We start from the raw sequence: 20,615 nt of genomic DNA on the forward strand, positions 1-20,615 counted from the left end.
CTTATTGTACACTAAGAAAAATAGTTTCTTCAAGTTTTTACTTTCAAAAATATGACTATTAGACTTTACTTTTTACAGTTTTGAAGCATTTTTAGGAGAAAATATTTTTTTTAGTGCCTTTCCAACACTTGTTTTAGGTCTTTGGTGTTTTCTTTTTCTATGTGCCCATAGTTTTAGAAAATTTGTCACGTTCTGGGGCGGCGCCGTTTGCCAGAGACTTTTTTTATTTTTTATTTATTTTTTTTTTAACCGCTACGCTCTGATTGCCAAAAGAAAAGAAGAAGCAGAAGAACTGGAGGAATAAGTTGCCCAAGAAGAAGAATAAGCAAAGTCAGAAGAATTAGCAGAAGCATCAGAAGACTGGGGGTCTGAAGAAACCCGGTCAGAGAGGCAGAAACAACAACAAGACGACCCAGTTGCATGCTACATGTGGCATCGCATGGCTGTGGGCTCTTTTTTTCTTTTTCTTCAAAATCAAAGGGGGGACCCTGAGGGGGTAATGTTGGGTACACCCAACAGGGCAAAAGTGCAAATGAATTTACATAAAAGGGGGGTTTTAAAAAGCGAATCGAAGACTGGGATACCCTAGAAAAGGGATTTTTGGTGAAATTTTATTGTTTTTTTTTAAAAAGAGTTTCAATTCTTGGTTTTCGAAATTTTTTAAAACAAAAATAATGCTTGAAATACTTAAATTTTGGTTTAAAAATTGTTACCTTTTTATTTTTAATATTTTGAAAATGTTTTTGAAAAGTTTTCTTGACATTTTTGAACTAATATTGATTTTTTTTTAAGGTTTCAGATCTATTATGTAATATTTTGAAGGAAAATTGTGGAAATATTGAAAAAATCAAGGGGTAAGTAGTTTTTTGTACATTTTTGATTTTCAATATTTTTAAAAAGTTTTCTCAACACTTTTGAACTAATAGATTGATTTTTGTTAAAGTTTTCAGATCTAATGTCTAATATTTTGATGTAAAATGGTGGAAATCTTGAAAAAATCAGGGGGTAAGTAGTTTTTTTTTAATATATATTATATAAAACATATATATTTTACATAAATACTTACTAATATATAATATATAGTGTTTAAAAAATAATATACACACATATTATATTCAAAGCCCCCATTTTTATAAAGAGTATAGAAATCCCCGACAATAATTTCAAGCTATATGACCTTCTATATATCAAGAATATCATATATAACTTTATAAAAATTACCCCCCATATAATTCTTAAAAAAAAAGAGTATCATAATCTCCTCAGCTGTCAGAAGTTGTATAATTAGTGCTAAATGAGTCGAAAATGTGTAGCCTCTTTTGGGTCTTATGGGTATTACTTGGTCCCCCCCTTCCCTAGTATTTTTTTTCGTATAGCATTCCGGGAATAATCCAGCGAGACTTTTGAAAGGAAATGGCCAACATATGACGCCGATAATGAAGTTGTAGTGCCGGGCAGGGAAGCGTTGAATAAAAAATGAAAAAAAATTATTCCCCGATTATGTTAACAAATGATCGGATAACATGTGCACTCCCTGCAGTATTTAAAAATAATTTATAGGTCACTGGAAAAATTCTTAAGCTGTTTCTAAACTTAAAAATATAAATACGAATATATTTTCTAAACAATTTTAATTCAAAATAATAAGTGCGCGCATGCGTGTTCTGTTAATTATTAAGAAATTGAAAGCCAAAGTTAAGCAAAACATTCAGTGATTGCGGATATATATATTTAAGAATATGCTATATTTTATTTATATTTTATATATATTTTTTAACAAATATATGTGCAAGCGGGTGGCGATCGTATAAGATATGAGTGCTCTGATTTGAAAATAATGCTTTTTAATCGAAAACAAGCGCAAAGGTAAGTTATGAAATACTGATTACTGATTTTTTAGAGATATATATAGATTTTTTAGAATATATATATAGAGATGTCTTTGGAATGAAAATAAAAACGTGGTGTTAGCGGTTGCAATGAGATGGGCTTTATTTTATTTATTATACCCTTGCAGAGGGTATTATAATTTTGGTCAAAAGTGTGCAACGCAGTGAAGGAGACATCTCCGACCCTATAAAGTATATATATTCTTGATCAGGATCACCTCCTGAGTCGATATAAGCATGTCCGTCTGTCCGTCTGTCCGTCTGTCCGTCTGTCTGTCTGTCTGTCTGTCTGTCTGTCCGTCTGTCTGTCTGTCCGTCTGTCTGTCTGTTTCTACGCAAACTAGTCTCTCAGTTTTAAAGCTATCGAGTTGAAACTTTGCACACACCCTTCTTTCCTTTGCAGGTAGTACATAAGTCGGAACGGCCGGGATCGGTCGACTATATCCTATAGCTGCCATATAACTGATTGATCGGAAATGGCATAACTTCGTTGTTTTTCAAGTTAGAAGGTTGGGACTTTCTATGGATTCTTATTTGGTCCAACTTATACGATCTGCCAAATTTCATAAAGATCGGTCGACTATATCCTATAGCTGCCATATAACTGATTGATCGGAAATGGCATAACTTCGTTGTTTTTCAAGTTAGAAGGATGGGATTTTCAATGTATGCTTCTTTGGTCAAAATAATTCGATATGCCAAATTTCATAAGGATCGGCCGACTATATACGATCCGCTGTATATCTAATAATATAGATGCGTGGCGCCACCTATCGGACTGCGACTGAACTGCAAGGGTATATAAACTTCGGCTCCGCCCGAAGTTAGCTTTCCTTTCTTGTTTTTATATATTTTTAGTATTTTTAGTTGAGTATCTGATTTGGTATTTTATTTATTTTTTTGTTTGTTTTATTTTGTTTTATTTTTTTGTGGGCAAGACAACAATTAAAGCACCCAATACCACTTACTCTTATTCATCTCATAACCTCCGCTCGATGCTAAAGTGATTCAGTAATTATTATTATTTTTTTTGGTATTTATTTTTTGAGGTTAGGATCAGTTTCAGATCACAAAAATGAGGTTTCCCAGTTATGCGCACCAATTACGATTTTCGAATTTCGATTGGCAGAATCAAAATTAAATATATATATTTTAATAATATATATAGTGGATATATAAATGGGGGAAGAGAACAAAAAAATAAGAAAAAATAAGAAAGAAAAAAAGAGAAAGAATAATTATAAATCAAATATCGATATAGTGATCTATATATATATTTATGGTTTATATAATCGCTAAGATGCTAAGAATGTGGATCTATACAGTAGGTAGTGCCATTTGGAAGCAAGATTTCAATATTTTTTTTCATTTTCTAACATGATTTTTGTATTTATCGATCAAATCGATGAAACGAATGATCAGACTTATCGATTAACATTTTTATTAAATTTTTTAATCCGTTTCAATGATTTTTCGATCACAGCATTCTCTCTTAAAACTTAAAACTAAGAAATAAGGTTAGACACTTTTAGTCACAGTTCTTTGTACAGCATTTCGCAATCGTTTATGTACAGTTGCCAAGGTACAGTTTCGGACTTATCGTTTATCGGTTAGGGATGGCAGGATGACCGATAGAAACCGATTAATCACTTGGTAGCAGGATTATTTATTTCTATATATATTTTGTTGGGTCTTGGAAGCAAACTTGGGAACAAACTACAATTTAAATATAAATCAGAGCCTAGGGACAGGGTTTTTAAAATATCCTTCACCAAAATTAAATAAAAAATGGGAAAAAATAGTTAAAGGCTTTATTTTTGGGGGGCATACAAGTACCGGAAGCTGGGTTAGAAGTTATTGACTGGATCTGGGTTTTATATACGTAAGCTATAGATTCTTTTTTTCTAAAAAATAATAATAATAATAATTATAATACTGAAAATAAACTTAAAAACATAACTGCTTATTTATTTTAATTTTAAAAATATTAGATTCTAAGATCTTTAGATAGAAACTTGAGTTTTAAAGCTGAAACTTACAACGCCTGCCATCGGTAATGACTTGATCGCAATCATCGAGACTTTGGGTTATCGGACATCGCCAGAGGGCGCCAGAGTGCGAGGTGTTCGGCTGTCGATTTTGATCCAAAGGGGCGCCCACTAAGACCCTGTAAGAGAAAATGGTTCAAAATTAGTATATTAGTTATTATAATCAAACTATAAGGTTTTATGAAGAGTTCTTTAGGATATGTCGAGTAATTGCTGAGTTACTTGAGATATAGGCTCTTAAAGACCATGATCTGAAGTCAGATTTTGACAAAAAAGTATAGAAATTAGTATGATAGTTCTATAAGTCAAAGTACAGAGTTCTATGAAGAGTTCTTTAGGATATATGGAGTTATAGTCAAGTTATCTGAGATATATCATCTTAAAGACCATGATCTTCAGACAGATCTTAACTCTGGGCAGTTAATTGATTTAAATTCGATTCGATTTCGAGTTCCAGACTCAGATTCCCCTTCAGACTTTGGTTCAATGCACTTGGCTCTTGGCGTCTCTTTTTGGGGTTTCTGTTTTTTATATTTTTTATATTTTTTTTACTTTATTTTTTTGGGGCTTGGCCCTGCCAAAATGTAATTACTTGGGGCGATAAACGTGTGCAGTGGCGTTGTCTGACAGGGGGCATGGGGCATGGGGCAGGGTTGCCAGGGGCGCGTCTGCACGAAAGATGGGGCTAATGAGCTTAAAAGCAAATCAAGGAGCAGCCCAGGTATATAGACTCTTGATGACTTAAGGGCTTAAGGAATAATTTAAATAATAAGAATAATTTTAAAAAATAGTGCTAAAAAGTGGCACTTAAAAAACATAAAAAATTAAACAAAAAAGTCAAAAAATATCTTCAAAACATAGAGTCTAAAAAAAATCCAGAAAAAATTATATAAAAAATAGTTTTAAATACTTAAAAATATATTTAAAAAAAGGGAATAAGTGAGAGAAAAAAGGCGTGGCCTAAGGGGTTAAACATTTTAACAAAAATATATATAAAGAAAAAAATTAAGTAAAAAACAGAAACAGAAACAGAAAAGCGAGAAAAAAAATATTCAAGTCTCACCCACTCGGGCAGGCACGTTTGGTCGCTTAACGTGTTTAACATGAATGTTCATTATCCTGCAGCCGTAAGTTTGGCTATAACCATAACCAACAGCAACAGCAACAGCAACAACAATATAACAAACAACAACAACAACAAGCAACTGTGTTGCAAGTACAAGAGCAACATCTGCGACAGCAACAAAAGGCAATTGCATGTCGCGACAACCGCGAAACACGAAAGCGAGGAGGAGTGGGTTTATGGCGGCCATTAAGTGGCACCTACACAACCCACACACACACACACACACACACACACATAGAGAGAGGCAGATACACTGGGAAAAAAAATATGCAAAAAAATGTATCAAAAGATACAAAATTTAATCGCAAAGTCAAGAAGAAAAAGGCTATCTTTTAGGGAGTTTCAAGGTGGAAAGGAAAGGTCTAAGCCAGAAATATTTCATATTTATAAATACATTATTAAATTTATAAAGAAAACAAATACATACAGGTATAATTACTTAAATTGAATACTTAACTATTTTAAATATAAAATAAAAACAAAAATATACAAAATATTAAATCAAGAAATTCAAGAATATAAAGACTATCTTTTACGGAGTTTGGAGATATTTTGGGCAGAAGAGGCGAAGTTTTAAGCTTAAAAATATAAATATAATAAATATAAAAAATACATAATTACTTAAACTTATTTATTTCATATTTAAACTTAAAAAACAAAATGAAGAGATACAAAATATACAAAATCAAGAAATTCAAGAAGATAAATGGCTATCTTTTAGGGATTTTCAAGAAGTGCAAGATAGAATCTTAGAAGTTAACCTTAAAAAATGATTATTAAAAATATTAAAAAAATATAAAATCTATAAACAATTAGTTAAATATGTAAACTAATTTCTCTCAGTGCATTTGAGGCATTACTGTGGCCCAGGAAGGCAAAAATCGAAAATAAAAGAAATCTGTAAGTGGCCGAAAGGCAGAAACTGGTGGCCAAATTGCTGAGGAGGTGAGAGGTGGGGGGTGAGGGTGGCTTAGGGTGGTGGCATGGGTGTGGGTGTGTGTGTGGGTGGCTCCCCCAAAAAAAAGGGAGCGGGGCGGGGTGGGGGTGGTAGTGTAGTGGCAAGTTTATGGGCGTGCTCAGAGTTATCGCTTTTGTCGCCTCAAAATTGACACATTTGTCGGCTTGTCGAAGTCCGAAATTCCCTTTGGGGGAGTTAAGTATTTATTTTTTTTATTTTTATTATTTTTAAGAGGTTTTAAGAGGCTAAGCTTTAAAGCAAGTGATTAGCTAATCTAAACTATGATTTAATTGCTAAATTATAGTGTTTAAAGTTGAGTGATAAATCAAGAGCTCTTTTTTAGGGAAATAAACTCTTGAAAGTATTACCAAGAACCTGTTTTAGAGTTCAAGAAACTAGATCTTCTTGCTTTTTAGTATCTTGGAGGTCATTAGTGTTGACACTCTGGAAGGGAATTGGGATTGCAACAGATTTCGACCTAAAACCTGACCTGAGACTGCCTCTTTTTATGGCAGAGACTTGTTTGTTTGTTTGACTTTTGACCTGGTCTTTGTTTGTTAATTTTAAACAGGTGTTGCAGGTGAGAAATGGTAACTTTGACATCTAACAGAGAAGTAAAGAAATCCCTAAAAGTCACATAAATCTGGCAAAAGTCCATAAAACTTTCTTAATGATCTCCTCTAGCTGGAATTTCAATTTAAGACCAAAATAAGAGGCAAGAGGCAAGTCTAGAGCTCTAGTTCTTTATGGCACTTGCCACTTAGCGGAGTCTGGGGAAAGGGTATCCCAGTGTCTCAGTCTCAAGTGCAATTAAAATCAAGATCTTTTCTTTTTTTCTGGTGGTGGTTTCTGGTTGTAGTTGGGGGGATCTCCGACGACGGCTTAGAATTCGTTTAATTAAATTTGAACATTAATTGCCGCTTTAAGGCAATGGGCGCGTGTCGCCTCAATTGCTTTACTTGAGAAACTCCAGGGGCGGAGTTGGGCGGGAGGGGGAGATCGAACCCCTTTTTGGAGTGCCAGCACCCCCCGGGGCAGAAGAGGCATACAACCAGCACCCGCAGATTTAAGAGTCTCTTGTGAGAATTTGATTGTTTGATTGGGAAGACCCTTTCTACTCTTCTCTACTCTGGAGAAGGCTTATTCTTCGGGGGAGTTTCATTAAAAAATTTAATTATTATTTTTTTATTGAGGAAGAGACTTGGAAGAAAGGCTACTATTCTTCAAAAGGGGAAAAAGTCTAAGAGGTGGTCTAAGAGTTGGTCTTAAAGATAGTCTAGAAGTTAGTCCAAAAATTGGTCTAAAAGTTAGTCTTGAAGTTACTCTAAAAGATAGTCTAAGAAATAGTTTAAATGATAGTCTAAAAGTTAGTCTAGAAGTTATTTTGAAAATTACTCTAAGAGTTAGTCTAAAAGTTAGTCTAAGATAGTTTTAAAACTAGTCCAAAAGTTAGTTTAAAAGTTAGTCTAAGAGTTGGTCAAAGAACTAGTCTAAGAGCTACTTTAAAAAAGAGTCCAAAAGTATCTTAAACTTAAGACTCCCCTAGCACACTCTCCTCCTCCCTGTAACCTCTTTCTTCTCCCCTCTCTAATTTTAGATATTATAACCCAAGTATACCCCTTTTTTTTTTTGGAGCAACTTCCCCCAAATTGCATTCTCTCGAATTGTCAGTACTTTGTTGTCTGGCAGCTGTGTTTGTCTTCCCATTCTCCCAAAGTCCCAGAGTCGCAGTCTCTGTTTGTGTATCTTATTAGTCATGATTATCACAAGTGTTTCCAAGTGGCATCCCCCCCTACTACATATCTCTCGAGTGGTGCAGTGTCGCCCCACCCTCGTGGCATATTTATTTATTATCATTTGTCTGCCCCCAGCCACAAAAAAAAAGTTCCATTCATTTTGGTTCTCGGTGGTGACCCCGACGACTCGATGGGGTCACCATCTCGATATTTATGGATCTCTTGGGGATAGGGGGTACTAGGAACTTATGTCTCATCGGAAATATATAGAACTCTTTCCGGTTTCGAGATGCCTTTCCCATTTCGCGTTTATTTATTTTTTATTATTAATTTTTAGCTGGAAAGCTACGGTTGTGACGCAAGTGCGATAAGATGGGAGGTTCGTTGCATAAATTGAAGGGGTTTCTTTTCAGGGTGGAGGTGTTTCTGTTAATACTCTATAGTACTACAATACTCTATTGAGGTTTTCAAGATAGTTTGAAGACAAAGAAATATAAATAAAAGTAGATAGGAGTGGAGATACTACTTATAAGGAGAGAGAGTTACTTTCATAATACTTTTTAATAATAATTTTATAGAGATTTGTAAGATCTGTTTGGGATAGGTAGTATTGTAGATATAGTATAGATATAGAAGTACAGATACTACTTATAGATAGTTATATAGTTCTCTCTTCTCTTTTTGAAGTTACTAAATAATTTTATTTTTATATTAAAGATAGAAGTCAATATAGAGATAGAAGTAGCAGTATATCTACTTATTAAGATTTCCAAGATATAGATAGGATCATAATACTCTTCATAATTTTATAAAAAGATATACTATATCTCTAAAATAGATACAACTTATAAGGCTATAAAGATACTTTCACAATCCTCTTAATAACTCTGTCAAGATTTATAAGATATAGATAGTAGAGATATAGTATCTATAGTAGAGTTTTATCTCTAAGTTACTTTACAATTTTATTCAGATTTTAAAGAATACAAGTACTTTCTTCTTAAAAATCTCAACTAGAGATACTTCTATGATATCTATCAGATAGCTAAAGGAATAGAGATACTTCTTATAAAGAATTAGAGATACTTTCATACTTCTCCATAGATTCGAAATATATTCAAAACTGCTCTAAAAAGAGAGTATTTTTCAAAGAAACTGAATCATTAGTTTTCTCAAAAAGAACTTCAAAGATATTTCTTAACGAGTTTCTTTAGATTCTATTGTTTATTTGGCCATCATATCTTTATGACTGTTTGCTTGTTTCTGCTCTGACTTATTGGGAATAATTTGTGACAGTGTATCCGACTATCTGGAACCTTTGCTTTTCGCCCAAAGGTGAGTGTGCTGATTATTATTTGGCTGAGGTGTCGCCAGGTGATGTTGTTTTAATTATGCCTCCGGGCCAATCGATGTTAGTCACGTCTCTCCACTCTCCATACTAGACTCTCCACTCTCCATACTAGACTCTCCACTCTCCACTCTCTATTCTGGCTTATTATTTATTCATTTTTCGATTTTTGTTGTTTTGTTCCTTCACGGAAATCGGCAGAGAGTTCGTGTTTCGCAGGATACTTCCTGCTGGGCCAGGGAACAAACGGATGCAGATGAGGGCACCCCCTATGTATTTCCCTTTTTATTTTTTTTTTCTACCTGAGACACTCTGCTTACCTGTCCGATCGAATGCAAAGATAGGCCGCCTCCGCCTCTGCAGCTGTCGGGGGAAAAAAATAAAATAAAAATACCTCCAACTGAGAGCCAGGAGTTTTGCGTCAAATTGGAATGTATCTGAGTCGGAGTCTCTGTGATGGTAAACCGACAGCCAAAGTTCGAAATCAAATTAGCCATACAGTGGACACTCCAATAATGGCCACAGAAGCCAATTGCCTAATTGAATTTGCGCATTAAGTCGACACTCGAATGAGGGGGGAGACCTATTGCCCCAAAAAAAAAAAAAATAAATAAAACCATAAACCCATGGACTCAATGTCAAAGTCATCCATCAACGAGTGGGGGTTATTAGTTCTTTTTTTTTGGGAGGGGATTATGGGTATTAGTGGTACAGTGGAACATCTATCATGGGATTGGAAGGAGAGTGCTTCTTAAGGTATGGGGAAATATTATTTTATTTTATATAAAATATGTAATAAATGTTTTGTAACTTTTTCTCAACAATTTTTAGTTTTAAAGTATACTTTTAAGCCTGGATTTTAGGGATTTTATGGGAATATATCAGATATATCATATATCACATCATATAAAGTTTCTTATGATGTATATAGCTTCTAAAAAGTTTATAGTTTCAATACAAATACCCCCTAAAATGAATATTAAAGTAATATTTAATAAGATCGTCTATGTCCTCTTTTCTTCCCATATATCTCTTATAATTATAATAAATCATACGATAATAAAATAAACAAATTCCTTCAAACTCCATTAGAACTCCCCCCCCCAAGAACTCTTCTTTCAACACTTCCAGAACCATATTCACTCAAAATTAAATTCAAATCGAAGTGGATGTGATCGAATCTGATCACTTTTGAGATCCGTAACCCAAGACAACCCAACCCAAAAAACTCAAAAACTGAAAACTGAAAACCCAATAACCCGAGAGATTTGTCACTTGAAGAAATACAAAATACATCCGACAGCCGCCACGTCAAACACATTCCATATATAGAGTTTGGGTTTTTGTTTTTTTTTTTGGAAGGGGGTGGTACCAGTCTGTCAACAATAGGGGGGGACTCCACTCCACTCCACTCCAGTCCAGTCCAGTCTCTGTTAAAAATTCAAGACAGGCAGTCGGCAAATGCGCATAATTTGATGGGATTTTTTTGGTTAAGTCATCATCCCAACTCCCCCCCTAGGTGGCATGTCAAGGTGTCAGATGAAGTCATATCCCTTAGGGTCTTCGGCCGTTTATTATTTTCTGGTTATAAATATCGACAGCCATTAGTCGGACATCCGTGGATGTTTCAATTTGCAACAAAAATCTTGGCTTTTGCCAAAAAAAAAAATAGAAAATAGAAAGCCAAATCAGTAGCCAGAAACTATAATGGTAGGAAGGCACGCGTTTCCGTCGATGGGTCCATTAAAATCCCTCAAAGAAAAAACTATAAATATAAAGAGGAAGCTCCAAGGAAGTGGCAATAGGGAGGGCTTTCAATGATATTATATAATAATGACCCTCTCAATGGCGCCGCCTCTTAAAAGTCAAGAAAATCTTCAAACTTAAGGCCTACTTTATTCCATTTTTTATCCATTTTTTTTGGTTTTATTTTTTTGAATAAAAAGCAAAGTAGTAATTTTTTTTGGGATGACCCAACCCTGCTCTACTTTATTCGATTGGGTCATCGCTCACGGCTCGTTAATTTGGCCAACCGAATGGGAAACTGATACAGGAAATGCACTCAAAAGTATAGTAGTCCCCTCTTGTTTTGCTTGGGCGTTCTATTAGCCGATAAGTCTGCCCAAAAAAATCGTAAAAAAAAAAAATATATAAAACTCGTAGCTCAACTCGTTTGCAGCTGTGCAGCTCTGATTAATTGTGGGTCAAATATAAAAAAAAAAAAACGGGAACTCTATATATCAACGATCTACATATTATATATGCGAGAGTCGGTGACCACTGGAGCGCTAAATTGACGCGGTAGCCCGCGTTAACCGCTACCCGTCGAACCAACTAAGCCGCCAAGCCACCAAGTCGGGCCAGGCCAGGCCAGGCCATCGAAACCACCAACCATCAACCCACCATCAGTGCCATCGATCTGTAAAGGCACTGAGAGAAAAGGGAAGAAAAAATAGGGAAGTAGTGCTAGGGTAGAGTTTTCTGGCTATATGATAGTTGGTACTTTTATAATACAGCACTTCATGAAGTTTCAGTGGGATAGAGCTACTGATGATCGAGTTATGGTGGGTCTACTCTATAAGGTTGGATAAAATTATATAAGAGAGCTATGATAGAGTTTATGGGCTATATGATAGGTAGTTCTATTATAATACAGAACTTCCCAAAGTTTCAGTTGGATAGAGCTACTGATGATCGAGTTATGGTGGGTATACTCTATAAAGTCGAAGAAAAAATAGAATAAAAGAGTGCTATGGCAGGGTATAGTCTATGGCAGACTATATGATAGCTTGTACTTCTATAATACAAAACTTGTACTTCTATAATACTTATATAATGCTTGTACTTTTATAATACAAAACTGATGATCGAGTTATAATAGGTATACTCCATAAGGTAGGAAAATATGAAACCAAAATTCCTAGCACTTTTACTTAAAAAACTGGCAAACCTTCTAAAAAAAGTTACCTAAATATTACCCAATACCTTTAAGATTTAATTTATTTCCTCCCAATTATTAGATAAGAAAAGTAATTTTTTTCCAGTGCATTTGATCCAAGTTGGAACGTAACCCAAGTAGCCAGTCAGGCAATTGGCCCGCGGCTTTGCAGCTTATCGCGTTTTGTATTTTGGCTTGTTTTTTGTGTGTTTTGTTGGGAAAGCGCAGGCCGCAGCAGCAGCAGCCCAGCGGTTTAATTTCCATTTCCCCCACGGCTCACTGCCCATTTCCCAAGTTTTTTTCCCCCACTCCCACTCCCACTCCACTCCCATGTTCCCATTATGAAAATTGATGGCAAGGTCAAGCGTTTGGATCACAATTCGGAAATTTGTCTCTGGCAAGAGGCGCATGCGCAGCCTCTGGGGGCCTACAGTGAATAATCACTACAGAGGAATAGTTTTCTATAGATATTATGGGAATATATTAAAGATATTCATTATAGAGTCTCTACTGTAGTTGATATTCGCCCCCTTTGTTTCTGACTTTTGCCTTTTTGTCTCATAAATTGCTCGAAAACAAATTGTGGAAGAAAAAGGGGAACATTTTGGGGGTTTGTCGGCGGCTAGTTGGTTGATTAATTCGATAAATGGAACGATAAATATCGCTTGTCGATTAATGATAGTCAGGCCATTCATTTCGGCACAGTTTAGAGAGAATCAACTCAATAGATTAGCCAAGATGATGGTGGAGTGAGTTTTAAAAAGTGTTAATAAGATGAGGATGTAGATTTAAGGGCTCTAATTTATTAATAGTTCTTTTATATAAGTTACTATAAAACCAATATATACTATTTAAAAATTAAATAATCGATAAATTTTCGATAATTTAGAGATTTAACACCTTTTTATTGTAACTCAGTTACTATAGCACCGATAAGCATCGCTTTAAAATGAAATAATTTGATAATTTTTCGATTTTTTAGGTACTAAAAAATCCTATTTTTGGAGCCAAAATACTACAAAATCGATAAACATGGCTTAAAAATTAAATTATCGATAACTTTTTTATTAGTTATAGTTTAATCACTTCTTTTTTGTTTCTAAGTTACTATAGGATCGATAAACATTGCATAAATAATAAAATAACCAATAACTTATCGATTATTTAGAGATTAGACACTTTATTCTTGTAACTAAGTACCTATAGAATCGATAGGCACCGCTTAAAACTGAAATAATCGATAACTTTTCGATTATTTCGATTTAAAATACTTTTGAACTATTTCCCACCTCTATACCCCGCTTTATTCCTGTTTTTTTTGTGTCCTACACGTATGACAATGTCATGGCGACAATAAAAGCGTTAACACGCCTCTCCTATTAAAAAAATCTAAAAAAAAAAAAAAAAATAAATAAAGTAAAAAACGAAGAGGGACAAGACATTGGCATATTTAAACATAATTTCGTTTTTTATTATCCTTCATGACAAAGACGAAGCCGCGCCATAAAAAATCAAGAAAAGAAAATAAAAAAGAGAAGCGAAGAAGGCTTGGGGACAATGACAAGGATAAAATAGTGGTGGCTTGGGGGGTGGGATGAATTTAGGGGGACGGGGAGGGGTCAGGGAAAGGAAAAGGAAAAGTGAAGAGGGAAATGCCGGCACAGGTACGAAAAAGGTAAACAAAACAGCTCTAAAGAGCGGCCAGGTAAATTACAAACAGCAACAGATGAGGATGAGATGAGGAATCCACGATCCACGAGAGGTGGGCACAGGGATACGGCACTGAGAGAAAATTGGCGGGGTTTTTTCGGGAGATAATAGTTTGTTTTTTGAGTTTTTTTATGCAAGTTTCAAGATTCTTTGAAGTTTTGATATTTATTATATATATAATATATGTATATTGATATATTATTGATATTTATTAAATATTTATAGATTTCAAGTTAAAAATTTCAAGATAAATAAAAATAAAAAATAATAAATAAATATTTTATGAATAAAAATAAAAAGATAAAAAACAATCAAAATATAAAGAATAATAAAAATTATAATAATAATAATAAGAATAATAAAAATTATTATTATTATTATGTGAAATAAGAAGGCTCTTGAAAGAATGTATTTATAAAGTATGTAATATATGTAGCTCTAATTTTTCTCAGTGCCAGGATCAAGGAGAGAAACGTGCGCATAAATAAGCGGCATCTCTGGGAAGGAGCGAGTGAGAGGGCTGGTGGACTGGATGGGGGGCTGCCGATCCCCAGCTCTTCTTCTTCATAATTTAGTGTTGTTGTTGTTGTTGTTGTCTGGTTTTTGAATTTGTTTTTCGTTTTTGTATTTGAAATGAATTGTGTTTGAGAGACAGGGAGAGAGAGGGAGAGAGTCGGGAAGTGGGGAGACCCCCGTGGGAGCGAGAGGAGAAGGCAATGCCGCCGCCGCCGGCTGACATGAGGCGGCCACACACGGTGACTTTTCAAGTTGGTGGAGGGTGGAGGGGGTGGATACAGGGCAGGGGATTGAGGGGACTTGTAAAGGGGGCGGTTAAGCGGGGGCGTGTCCCCAAATCAGGGACAGACCAGAAAGGGGTTAGAGGGAGGGGGCGATAAGGAGCAGACATTGTAACCCATTTGACATACTTTTTGTTGCTGGGGACAGTGGAGCTTGCCTAGGGGGGATATTTTTTTTAAGAAAAATTATTAATTTTAATTTTTATTTAATTTGTAAAATATATAAAATATATAATTTATATATAATTTTGAAGAATTTGAGGTTTGAAAAAGTATTTTTTTTAAATTTAAACTCTTTTTAATCTAATATGTTTAATTCAAAGTTTTTAAAATATATATTATTTGAAGAAAACAAGTTTATTTTTCAAGAATTTGATGATTAAATAAGTAATTTAATGGTTTTTAAACTAATTTATTGAGTTAAATAACAAAATTTGTTATTGAAATATGAAGAAACTATAAGAACATCTTAAAAAATAAACTTTTTTCATATTGAAAAACGTGTTTTTTGAAAATTTTTATTTATTTTTCTGATAAAATTAGTTTGCTTATGAGTTTGTAACTAAATTTAAATAAAAACAAATTATTTATATTATTATAAATTAAATAATTATTATAAAAAGTTTATTATTTGAAAAAGAATTCAAAAATAAAACCTTTATTCCTTTATCTTTTTGATTTTAATAGCCAATGACTACTGTAGAGTACTGTTACAGTACCACCCTATTACTAAATAACCGATAAGATAAGCGATATATTTAGAGCTTTATTGAGCCTGATCGATGGCATTCGCAGTTATCGCTGTAATCGTCACTGGCAGTACTATATAGAGTAGTATATAGCGTACTATATAGAGGACTATATACTGTACTATTTTGTGTGAAAAAGTGCGTTTAGTGGGAGAGGGTTACCCTACACTACACCCTACTAAACATGCGGGCTGGAAGTCGTATAAATTTTAATTATGTCACCATAAACTAAAATGAAAACGACCCGGCCCATGAAAGAACACACCCACCCCCTCCCAACCCCTCCCCCACCCAACTCTTAAAAAAAAAAATAAATAAAAATAAAAAATTTTGCGTGCTTTGCGTTTTTATGTTTTTATTTATTTATTTGTTGTTGTTGCTTGTCTCTTTTTTTTTATTGCTATTTTTTCTCTGTGTGTAGTATTGTTGGTGATTTGGTTTTTGTTTTTTTTGTATTTTTTTTTGGTGGTGTGCGCATAAAATTTGCATAAATTACAACCGACGACAGTGACAAGTAAATTCACTTTGAAGGCCCCCATTCGCCTCCATTCCGTCCCTGTCACCAGGCCACCCTGCCACCCCTGCCACCCCTTGCACCGCCCCTGACTCTCGTTTGCTTTATTTTTGTCACATTCGACGGAGTGTTGTATTTTTTTGGCCCATTATGTTAATGAGTTTTAATTGAAGACTCTGGAAATATGAGCATTTAATTTATGGTCTGACTCTTCATTGTTTAAATTTTTAAATTTTCATAATTTTTAATTTCATTTCTAAGCGAGGGTGGTGGCTCGCTAATATTTCCACTAACTGGGTCTATTGTTTGTTTTAATTCAGTTTCTGCCCCTCAAAGATGTCATTGAATTTGTTGGAAAAAACATAAGGTCAACTACAATACGTTCGGGACTATTTAGGGCCTAAGGGAGTTCTTTTTGAGGACTTTCCAGCCCAACACTCGGAGCCTAAAGCGGTGGAATTTATTTCTCCAAGGGGAACTTTTTCAGATTGTGTTTTAAGGACTTGCTCAGGTCCCAAGGGTCTTGTCAAGCAATTTAAATGGAAACAAATCGGTGTTTGAGGACGATTAGTTCAGAGTTTTGGCAAAAATTTTGAGAAATAAGGGGTATTTTTGAAGGAGATCCTCTTCGAAATGCTGGATTTTCGTATGAGGCCCACATCCATGGCTATATCTCAGCCGATTCTTATCCGATTCCTAAGCGGAATACCTTAAACGATTTCTGAATCGATTCCCCATCATTCTGCATCAAAATCCCGCCACAAAATATTTTTTCAAAATTTTTCAAAAAATTTTAGGGGATCCCCTTCGAAATGGTGGATTTTCCTATGAGGCCCACATCCATGGCTATATCTCAGCCGATTCTTATCCGATTCCCAAGCGGAATACCTTAAACATTTCTGAATCGATTCCCCATCATTCTGCATCAAAATCCCACCACAAAATATTTTTTCAAAATTTTTCAAAAAATTGTAGGGGATCCCCTTCGAAATGGTGGATTTTCCTATGAGGCCCACATCCATGGCTATATCTCAGCCGATTCTTATCCGATTCCCAAGCGGAATACCTTAAACGATTTCTGAATCGATTCCCCATCATTCTGCATCAAAATCCCGCCACAACATATTTTTTCAAAATTTTTCAAAAAATTGTTGGGGATCCCCTTCGAAATGCTGGATTTTCGTATGAGGCCCACATCCATGGCTATATCTCAGCCGATTCTTATCCGATTCCCAAGCGGAATACCTTAAACGATTTCTGAATCGATTCCCCATCATTCTGCATCAAAATCCCGCCACAACATATTTTTTCAAAATTTTCCAAAAAATTGTAGGGGATCCCCTTCGAAATGGTGGATTTTCCTATGAGGCCCACATCCATGGCTATATCTCAGCCGATTCTTATCCGATTCCCAAGCGGAATACCTTAAACGATTTCTGAATCGATTCCCCATCATTCTGCATCAAAATCCCGCCACAACATATTTTTTCAAAATTTTCCAAAAAAATGTAGGGGATCCCCTTCGAAATGGTGGATTTTCCTATGAGGCCCACATCCATGGCTATATCTCAGCCGATTCTTATCCGATTCCCAAGCGGAATACCTTAAACGATTTCTGAATCGATTCCCCATCATTCTGCATCAAAATCCCGCCACAAAATATTTTTTCAAAATTTTTCAAAAAATTGTTGGGGATCCCCTTCGAAATGCTGGATTTTCGTATGAGGCCCACATCCATGGCTATATCTCAGCCGATTCTTATCCGATTCCCAAGCGGAATACCTTAAACGATTTCTGAATCGATTCCCCATCATTCTGCATCAAAATCCCGCCACAAAATATTTTTTCAAAATTTTTCAAAAAATTGTAGGGGATCCCCTTCGAAATGGTGGATTTTCCTTTGAGGCCCACATCCATGGCTATATCTCAGCCGATTCTTATCCGATTCTTAATCGGAATACCTTAAACGATTTCTGAATCGATTCCCCATCATTCTGCATCAAAATCCCGCCACAAAATATTTTTTCAAAATTTTTCAAAAAATTGTAGGGGATCCCCTTCGAAATGGTGGATTTTCGTATGAGGCCCACATCCATGGCTATATCTCAGCCGATTCTTATCCGATTCTTAATCGGAATACCTTAAACGATTTCTGAATCGATTCCCCATCATTCTTCATCAAAATCCCGCCACAAAATATTTTTTCAAAATTTTTCAAAAAATTTTAGGGGATCCCCTTCGAAATGGTGGATTTTCCTATGAGGCCCACATCCATGGCTATATCTCAGCCGATTCTTATCCGATTCTTAATCGGAATACCTTACACGATTTCTGAATCGATTCCCCATCATTCTGCATCGAAATCCCGCCACAAAATATTTTTTCAAAATTTTCCAAAAAATTGTAGGGGATCCCCTTCGAAATGCTGGATTTTCGTATGAGGCCCACATCCATGGCTATATCTCAGCCGATTCTTATCCGATTCTTAATCGGAATACCTTAAACGATTTCTGGATCGATTTCCCATCATTCTGCATCAAAATCCCGCCACAAAATATTTTTTCAAAATTTTTCAATAATTTTTGAAGACACCTCTAGTAAAGTTATGTGTTTTCCAAGACCATCCCTTCTTATGTGTATATCTCTGCTACTTTTTATTCGATTCTGGAGCGGATTACCTCAAACCATTGGTAGTTCTATATCCTAATAATATTCCAATTCAAAAGGGAACTTAAGTCAGTTATCTTTAAATCATAACTTGGATCCTTTAATTTTTGAAACATTCCCACAAGAGCTATACAATTTCATAAAATGTAATATAAGACAAAAGGTACTTGAGACTGGGAGGCGAGTGGAGACCATCGACTCCTCCGACTCCCAAAATCTTGTTTTTTGGAGTTTTGTGTTTTTTGTTTTTCGATTTTCCAATTTTCCGATTTTCAACTGTGCTGAAAGTAGTTGAGAAAAGCCCGGCGTAGTCTGCTAAGGACACCCAGTCGTCCAGCTGATCCCGTTCCCGCTCCTGTTCCCGCTCCTGTTCCAGCCCCCGCTCCGCCGCTTCCCGTTGGATCCGATGATGCCCCTCCTGCTGTCCCTCCATTGGGATTCCCGGCCAGCCGACCGACATGCCACTTGAGCTGCATCCTTCCGGCCACCAGACGCTTGGCGAGAAGACGTCCACGTTGGAGGTTCTCCATGGAGGCGAAGCGCATCTCCAGGGCGGTGCGACGCTGACGGACGGCGGTCAGGGAGCAGAGACGGGAGAAGAGGCACAGGAGACGGACCTCCTCGCCGGCCTGGAAGTGATGCAGACTGAGCCACAGATCGTTCCGGGATGGACTCCTCCGACCCTGGTTACTGCTTCCGGTCTGGCTACCGCTGGCGCTCTCGCTCTCGCTCCGGCTTCGGTTACGGTTTCGGTTACGGTTTCTTGGACGTCTGGCCTGTTCCACGTCCTCCACATCCGCTTCCACTTGCGCTTCCGGTTCCGCTTCCGGTTCCGGCTCCTCCTCGTCGAGATCGCTGGCCGAGTCCAGTTCGGGCTCTGGCTCCGTTTCCATTTCCAGCTCGGGATCCGAGTCCGGCTCTTGTTCCGTCTCCAATTCCGTCTCTATTTCCGTGCCGCTATTACCGAGCTCCAGTCCCGGTTCCAGCTCCGGTTCCGACTCATACTCGCTTCCGCTTCCACTTCCACTTCCACTTCCGTTTCCGTTTCCGCTTCTGCTACTGGACTCGATTCCGGTTTCAGTTCCTGATTCATCTTCCAATCCGATACTGTGTCCCAGTCGGATGCTGCTTCCGGGCTCGGTGTCGGTCTGGCTCCCCACCGATCTCACCTCCGTCATCTGGTCCCAGGACTCCGGTCGGAAAAGGACGAAGGAAGGGGGATGAGAATGGGATGCAGTGGAGTGGGGGTGGATCTGGTAGGGTATGGGTAATGGGGGGGAGGGGCAGGGTATGGGGTGTGGGTGTGTGGGGGAGTGGGTGTGGGCAGTGGGCACTACTAGGCACACTTTTCTCAAAAGCTACGATTTTCCAACTGACTGACTTTTCAGGTTCCACATGGAGCGGTCCACAATAATATTTGTTTTAAAATGAAATATCATTCCGAGATAACTGGATTTTTTAGTTTTTTGATTTTATAATAAAAGGGGGTTCTCTCATTCACAAAACAAAAATATATAAAAATACCAAAGGCTCAAAAAATGGTATAAACTTAGTTGCCTCTTAAACACTTAACCTTTTCCAAGTTTTTTTTTTTTATTTAAATAATAAGGGGGTTATTTCATTAGAAAAAGGATCAAACTGAGTAAAAACAAGGATCGAACTGAGAATTAATACTAAAAGACTCAAAATATTATATATACTTGGTCTCTTACTGTCTCTTTTGGAGAAAAGATCATAAAATTAAAAATAAAAATTTAATAGGGGGTTTTCTACAAGAAATAGAGAGAAAACAAAACAGAAATTAAGATACAATTGTAAGATACAATTTTTAAAGAAGGATCTTAAATTCTGGAACCCCTTTTATAAAAATTATAAAATAGAGTAAAATCTTCAAGTCCCAACAAAATATGAGTTTCTTTTTCTAAAAATATGAAAATATATCTCATAAAATAAAAAAAAAGCATAAAAAAATAAACACTAAGACTGAAGACTGAAAACTGAATAAAATTGAGAAAAAAGAACTACCAGCTGTTTAAATATTAAACTTGAATTTCAAAGAACCGATCTCAGTAACAACTACATACATTTTTTTATAAAAGAACCTTTAAAAGTCACCTCATAATCAAAATGACTCA

The 20,615-nt window shown here is 36.1% G+C and overlaps 3 protein-coding genes across 5 annotated transcripts in view; 1 reads left to right on the top strand and 2 right to left on the bottom strand.

Annotated features, from left to right (window-relative positions):
* LOC6503559 (integrin alpha-PS1) overlaps positions 1 to 20,615 on the bottom strand; it is a 57,511-nt gene that overhangs the window by 10,245 nt on the left and 26,651 nt on the right. The window contains exons 2-3 of one of the 2 annotated variants that reach the window (XM_032452823.2): positions 3,929 to 4,056; positions 2,858 to 2,887 (exon numbers count right to left, since the gene is read on the bottom strand). In XM_032452823.2, coding sequence (XP_032308714.1) covers positions 2,858 to 2,887; positions 3,929 to 4,056 — 158 coding nt within the window. The remainder of the gene's footprint in view (positions 1 to 2,857; positions 2,888 to 3,928; positions 4,057 to 20,615) is intronic. The other variant, XM_001964124.4, reaches the window with a different exon arrangement.
* Positions 1 to 20,615, top strand: part of LOC6504095 (actin-histidine N-methyltransferase) — a 77,673-nt gene that overhangs the window by 3,373 nt on the left and 53,685 nt on the right. Inside the window, exons 2-3 of one of the 2 annotated variants that reach the window (XM_001964127.4) lie at positions 793 to 854; positions 944 to 1,005. The gene's annotated coding sequence lies outside the window, so the exon portion shown is untranslated. Of the gene's footprint in view, positions 1 to 792; positions 855 to 926; positions 1,006 to 20,615 lie in introns of those variants that run through there. The other variant, XM_044716726.1, reaches the window with a different exon arrangement.
* Positions 18,559 to 19,914, bottom strand: LOC26514464 (clumping factor A). The gene has a single exon (XM_014905732.3). The coding sequence runs from the start codon at positions 19,656 to 19,658 to the stop codon at positions 18,753 to 18,755; it is 906 nt and encodes a 301-aa protein (XP_014761218.2). The 5' UTR covers positions 19,659 to 19,914; the 3' UTR covers positions 18,559 to 18,752.

Source organism: Drosophila ananassae, chromosome XL (assembly GCF_017639315.1).
Source record: "Drosophila ananassae strain 14024-0371.13 chromosome XL, ASM1763931v2, whole genome shotgun sequence".
In the NCBI taxonomy this organism is placed as follows: domain Eukaryota; kingdom Metazoa; phylum Arthropoda; class Insecta; order Diptera; family Drosophilidae; genus Drosophila; species Drosophila ananassae.

Bases quoted from the DNA above. Each gene is read 5' to 3' on its own strand.
- LOC26514464 (XM_014905732.3), bottom strand. From the start codon at position 19,658: ATGACGGAGGTGAGATCGGTGGGGAGCCAGACCGACACCGAGCCCGGA.